Raw genomic sequence first — 6,938 nt, forward strand, 5'->3', positions numbered from 1 at the left:
AGGAACTGAATGTTTAATGTGACTTAATTTTCACTGACTTATAAGCAACAGTGCCACCTGAAGTTTAGCTTTCATATATCCTCAGCCCATTTTTACCTTAGCATCCTAGCAAACATTCAGAAGTGACATGGCCATTTTCTTCCTTCTGGGATAGAGCATTGGCTCTCTTTATTGTCATGAAGATCTTTGAAAGCAATAAAAAGATATAATTGGCCGGGCATAGTGGCTCACACCTGTAATCTCAGCACTTTGGGAGGCCAAAGAGGGTGGATCACCTGAGGTCAGGAGTTCGAGACCAGCCTGGCCAACATGGTGAAACCCCATCTCTACTAAAAATGCAAAAAATTAGCTGGGTGTGGTGGTGCACACCTGTAATCTCAGCTACTTTGGGGGCTGGGGCAGGAGAATCTCTTGAACCTGGGAGGTGGAGGTTGCAGTGAGCTGAGACAGAGCCATTGCACTCCAGCCTGGGCAACAAGACCAAGACTCATCTCAAAAAAAAAAAAAAAAAAAGAAGAGGATATAATTTTGCTGTTTTCACACAGCTTTAGGAAAAGTGACACAGACTTTTCCTTATGCAAAGGCTACAGTTTTTACACAGATTCTGTCATAGGGCCTGTGTTGATACCTGATATCCCAATGGTAACCTCAACCTGCAACAGTAGTGAGGCTTTGTTCTCTAAATGGTATAACCCATAATTTTAGACAATAATAAAAGTTTAAAAATCTAATTTTTGCACAGCCAAGAATAACATGGGGTACTAGGAAATTCCATCAGCAAGCCAGGCAACTTCTTGGCATCAGGGATTGTGTCTTTTATCTGTTTCCTTAGTTCTAGCGTAAATTTTAATAAGTGCTTCTCAGATGAGTGGTTTAGTATGTGAGTGGATGAATTAATGTGTCTCAGAAGTGATGCTAGTAACATAACATTAAAGAAGCCTCTCATTAAGGCTCCTGGTACTCTAGCAGGTATCTTTATTAGCAGATAAGTTATGGAAAGACACACTGTAAGAAATAGTATTTTGGGCTCATGAAAGAACTCATATAAAAACATTGAAAATTCATCTATGACTAGTTTGGGTAGTTTGAAGAATAAGTGGTACCCTATGCTTATAAAGTATATGGGTCCAGAAAAAAGTTCTTTTTCATACACAAAAAATGTATTTCTCTCTGCATTTATTTATGACAATGAATATCATCTTTCCTGGTCATGCCTTTTCACCTTGCTCTGCCTTTGCCTTATGCTGACACACACATGGCATAGTCAGCTGCCTTCCTTCCTTGACTCCTGCTTTAAAATTATTACAGTCAGGTGTATTAAATTACAAACTAAGAGCCTTCCTTTCTGCTTTAAGATGCTTTACAGGATAACCTCAACTTTTCCTTATCCCTGTCTCCTTTCTTCATTGTTATCAAAATGATCCATCAGTGTCTTTTTTTTTCTAAATAACTGATTGAAGTTTATTACATTAAAACCATATATCACTTTTATATTGCATTTGCCTTTTCTGAATGATACAAAGTAGAGGCAAATAGAGATACTTCATAAAAATGTGGATTTCCCATTCCTTTCCCTAAGACCCAGCCCTCCCTCAAATATTCCCTCCCACCCCTTACAGAACTCTGCCCTTAATAAAACACATAAATACATCATAAATAGTAAATTATGAAAAAAATAGCAAGAATTGTTTCTTTCCTTCTTGTAAGAAAGAACATGGCAGCAAAGACAGGCCACCAGAAACTGACGGGGGTATCTAATATAAAAAGTTATTTGGGGTATGGGCTAACCTACTATCAAGGCAGGGTGGGATAGAGAAGGGGTAGAATAGGAATTCAACAATCTGCCTGAGATACCAGGCCCCCTTCTTCTCCTGACAACAGTGGAAGGATCAGATGGAAAACCACAACTCTTGTAGATGGGAAGGAGAGGACATATGTAGCCCCCATTTCCAACTTCTCTGCATGAAGACAGGGGGGTAGGACATATGGCATAGCAATGACCTCACCGAGGCAAGAATCCACTGTCTCCCCTTGAGTTTAAGAAAATATTTGCTGGCCTCATAGATATGGACTGCCTGTTAAACAGACCGAGGTGTCCCCTCTTCACCTTAGCACCACAAACAGGAGAACACTGTTGGAAAAGCTGGAAAGAGCAAAAAAGTCTCCTTTGGAGAATGATCTAAAATTCACTTGGTAAGTCTTCATATTTTAGAAAAGCAACCAGAATATATTTCAAATTGCAAAACAGTAATAATCATTATAGCCGGGCAGTGAATAGGATTCTGCCTAGGAAGGGCTATGATCTCCCAACCCATGGCTGCCTCATGTTTTAACAAAAGGCGTAAAGATTACCCCACGTCCCACTCTCTCCATTCCTTCAGCCTCAAGAAATTCATCAAGAGAGGAGGAGTTTAAAGAGGTGCTGCTTCTGGCAGAGCAATCACTACTTTTCTCTTCACAGACGCTGTGGCTCTTCTGAGAGAACCCTACGAATAGGCATCTCATCAACACTTCTGGAGTTTGTATCTGAAACTGGCTTGAAATTTTGTGCTGTGCGCTTTTTCCTTTTTTCAGGGAAAAAAAAAGTTGGGAGGTGGTTAAACACCCCTATCCCCCAAAAACCTTTACAGAGATTACAGGGGTCTTCTTCCAGGGATCAGAGAGAAAGAGGTGGGGATAATGTGCCAGCTAGTCTGTCCTGAGGAAATTAAGAGTCCAGTTCCTGGTGAAAGATGAGGGGAAAGAAAACTGCCAAGTCTAGTAATCTCATTTCCAGCATGAAGAATGGGGGTCTGAAAAAAATTCAGTTGTGGAAGCCAAGGTTAGCCAGTTGAAAATCCGTGCCACCTAACTCTGGAGTGGAGGGGATGCTGTGGTCCTCAACTGTCCGAGGCACTAATGCCCATTCATGAGGACAGAGAACAGGAGGAGGCTCTTCTTCAGGAAGAAGATGGAGAGCCCACCTCGCTTCTTTTACACTCCTTTTTTGATGACCAAGTAGAAGAAAATTCCACATTGCTGGGGCAAGGGCTGACATCTTGGGATCACAGAGAGGCAGAATCTCGTACCAGGTCTTCTGAGGCTTTGCGCTTAATGGGTGAACTCTGACTCTGCACGTTCAAGTTTTCCAAGGTTGTACTTGTAGTTAGCATACGCAAAGTCTCTCCAACTACAGGTGAGAAACTGGACTCAGTAATAGGTGAGCCCTCACTGATTTCCTCCAAAGGAGGATTCTACAGTAAAACATCAGGACGACCAAGGTGAACACCTGGCTCCACTTCTGCCTTTGTTGTCACCTGTGCCTTGTGTTCCCCAGAGACCAGTGGCTGGTAAGTAATGCAGGAGTTGCCACTGGAGCCCGTACGCCGGGAGAAAGATGAGCCAGTCCCAAACTTTTTGGAAGGAGAAGGCTTCAAGGGGATCTTCTTAAATACTGCGTTGCACATGAAGCGCTGGAACCGTTCAGCATAGAAGCCTGGGTTGTGCACTGAGACAGTGTCCCCGTCATGTACCAGGGCTTTCCAAGAGTGCTCCAACTTCTTAAGACATGTGTAAGACTGTAGAATGTCAATGATGCCAATATAAAGCAGAAGCCTTTCGCCTTTACTAGTCTGAGCGGGGATGCCACCCATATGGTCATCGGTCTCCATGGTGTCGCCCAGGCGAGCCTCTCCCTGGATGGATTCCATGGCTGTGGAGTACAGAACCTTTTGGGGGGTCAGTCTTTGAGTGTCAACGGACACTTGAAGGGTGTCGCTGCTTAAGGGCTCTCGTTGTGCATGATCTATATTGTGGATTGACAGCAAGAGGCTATAGTCCATTATCTTGAAGCTCTGCAGCACCAAACAGTCACGCTGCAGGGTCTTACAGAGAGCACTGTACATGTCAGCATCCAAAAAAAGACCATCAGGGATGTCTTGTAAGAAGTCTAGGTCTTTAAATGTGGGAAGAGGCTTCTCTCGCTCTTTCTGGGAAGCCCGGCGTTTGTAGGTTGAGCCTTTGAGGTCATATTTGGTATGCATTTTGACTGATCTTGGTAAAAGATTGTTCATCACCACAATCCGAATGTTCTTGCCACCTGCCTGCACACAGTACAGTCCATAGAATTTAGGCAACAAAGTCCGAGGGTTCTGGTTGAGGTTCAAGTAGTATCCTGGAAGCAGCTTCTGCAGAAACTCCGCCTCTTTATGTTGGACTGTCTTAATAATGAAGTCATCGTCGCTGGACACATAGAACAGGGAACCACTAGCTCCAGAGCTACAGAGTTCAATCAGCGGCTCACTGCAGAGGGAGCACAAGTAATCATCCGGCGGAATACCAAATAGCTCCCGAAAGTAGCGGAAGGCAACAGGTGCATAGGTCTTGAAACGAAAGTCGTTGTAGTGATGAGCAGGGGTCAGCTTGCTCCCTTCACTGGGGAAGAAGATACTCTCCACCACGTAGAAATCTTGCATGAGGACATCACGCTCCGGTTTGGTACTCAGGCTCCCCACTGTGTGAGTGATGCCTAACTGGATGGCACCTTTCAAGGCTGATGAGGGTGTCTTTTTATATGTTGTCTCTCCTGAGGAATCGACACCTCGATGGCCTGTTTTCTTGATGGGCATGCCAGAGGCATAGAGCACCTCGGATGCCATGGGGCTCTTGATTCCAGACGCTGAGGACACGGTACAGGAAGGGACTCCGGGATCCAAGGATGGAAAACCGACCGCCAACGACGGCTGGGAGGAGGCGGACGCCATCTTGGCAGCGCCCTGCCCCCCTCAGCCGCCTGGTTCTCTTTCCACCCGGCGCTTCCTCTTCTCGGAATCGAATCTTCTCCACGTCTCTTTACAGAACCCGTGTTCTGCGGGCCACCTCCCCGCCCCCTCTGGGGCCTCCCTCAGACCCCTGGAGCCGGGCTACCTCCCCCGTCCCCTCTGGGGCCTCCCTCAGACCCGTCGAGCCGGGCCGCCTCCCCGCCGCCTCTGGGGCCTCCCTCAGACCCCTGGAGCCGGGCTACCTCCCCCGTCCCCTCTGGGGCCTCCCTCAGACCCGTGGAGCCGGGCCGCCTCCCCGCCGCCTCTGGGGCCTCCCTCAGACCCGTGGAGCCGGGCCGCCTCCCCGCCGCCTCTGGGGCCTCCCTCAGACCCCTGGAGCCGGGCTACCTCCCCCGTCCCCTCTGGGGCCTCCCTCAGACCCGTGGAGCCGGGCCGCCTCCCCGCCGCCTCTGGGGCCTCCCTCAGACCCGTGGAGCCGGGCCGCCTCCCCGCCGCCTCTGGGGCCTCCCTCAGACCCCTGGAGCCGGGCTACCTCCCCCGTCCCCTCTGGGGCCTCCCTCAGACCCGTGGAGCCGGGCCGCCTCCCCGCCGCCTCTGGGGCCTCCCTCAGACCCGTGGAGCCGGGCCGCCTCCCCGCCGCCTCTGGGGCCTCCCTCAGACCCCTGGAGCCGGGCCGCCTCCCCGCCGCCTCTGGGGCCTCCCTCAGACCCGTCGAGCCGGGCCGCCTCCCCGCCGCCTCTGGGGCCTCCCTCAGACCCCTGGAGCCGGGCCGCCTCCCCGCCGCCTCTGGGGCCTCCCTCAGACCCGTCGAGCCGGGCCGCCTCCCCGCCGCCTCTGGGGCCTCCCTCAGACCCGTCGAGCCGGGCCGCCTCCCCGCCGCCTCTGGGGCCTCCCTCAGACCCCTGGAGCCGGGCCGCCTCCCCGCCGCCTCTGGGGCCTCCCTCAGACCCCTGGAGCCGGGCTACCTCCCCCGTCCCCTCTGGGGCCTCCCTCAGACCCGTGGAGCCGGCTACAGGACCAGGTCAAGGCCGCACCGTTCGCCTGGCATGGGGGAGAACTCCCACCGCGCACCCCCTCCACAAGTTTAACCGCTTTCCGCAGGGGAGACCTTCCCCTTCACAAAGGATTAAGCTCAAGCTGGCTGCTTGGACGCTGCGTCAGGACCAAGCCATATCTGAAAAAAACAAACAAACGAGGCATGAAAAGTCCCCGAGAAGTGAGCGCCGCCTCTGTCCTCCCTAGCCACGGCCTGTTTATCGCCCAACCCAGCCGCTTCCATCCATCAGTTTTCCTTTTTTTTTCCTTTTTTTTTTTTTTTTTTTGAGACGGAGTTTCGCTCTTGTTGCACAGGCTAGAGTGCAGTGGCGTGATCTCAGCTCACCGCAACCTCTATCTCCCGGGTTCAAGCGATTCTCCTGCCTCAGCCTCCCAAGTAGCTGGGATCACAGACATGCGCCACTACGTCCAGGTAATTTTGTATTTTTAGTAGAGATGGGGTTTCACCATGTTGGTCAGGCTGGTCTCGAACTCCCCACCTCAGGTGATCCACCCTCCTCGGCCTCCCAAAGTGCTGGGATTACAGGCGTGAGCCACCGTGCCCAGCCGATCCATCAGTTTCTTTACCTCATCAACCCATTCCTACCTAAGCCTTTTTTTTTTTTCAAGTTGCACCTAATGACTTGAATGCCCTATCATCTCGGTCCTCTAGCCTCACTTCTCTCTTAGTCTCAGAAACACCCTTGAAATTCCAATTCATGTGTAGAAGCTTTCTCAAACAACACTTCAGTGTGTCATGGAAGAAAGAACTCAGAGCTCTAGGAAGTGTGATAACTGATTTAAGAATCTGCTTGTGCCACTAGCTGATTGTATGATCTTGGATAAATTACTCCACATCCCTGGGGCTCTGTTACTGCCTCTATGAAATGGGGAGGGAGGAGTTTAGGTGAATTTACATGATCCTTCCATACTCTAAAACCTATGGAATTAAGGAATAATATCTATTCCCTACCATCCTGTCAAAACCTGTGATAATGACATGCTAACAAATAATGCCACAAATATATTCTCTTATGAGACAGAAAAATTGTACACTTAATTTATATGAAATTTATCATGTGTGCTGCTATGCCCCCAGCATACTACCATGAATGGACAAGTAGTTGTGATAATAAAATATTT

The 6,938-nt window shown here is 49.6% G+C and overlaps 1 protein-coding gene across 1 annotated transcript; it reads right to left on the reverse strand.

The window, feature by feature from the left end:
* Positions 1 to 3,044: 3,044 nt before the first annotated feature.
* LOC144340757 (phosphatidylinositol 4-phosphate 5-kinase type-1 alpha-like) lies at positions 3,045 to 5,074 on the reverse strand. Its single transcript, XM_078001359.1, has 2 exons — positions 3,394 to 5,074; positions 3,045 to 3,138 (listed from the first exon to the last, which is right to left on the reverse strand). The coding sequence occupies exons 1-2, from the start codon at positions 4,740 to 4,742 to the stop codon at positions 3,045 to 3,047; spliced, it is 1,443 nt and encodes a 480-aa protein (XP_077857485.1). The 5' UTR covers positions 4,743 to 5,074.
* Between the last annotated feature and the right edge of the window lie 1,864 nt (positions 5,075 to 6,938).

This window comes from Macaca mulatta, chromosome 4, assembly GCF_049350105.2.
Source record: "Macaca mulatta isolate MMU2019108-1 chromosome 4, T2T-MMU8v2.0, whole genome shotgun sequence".
Lineage (NCBI taxonomy): Eukaryota > Metazoa > Chordata > Mammalia > Primates > Cercopithecidae > Macaca > Macaca mulatta.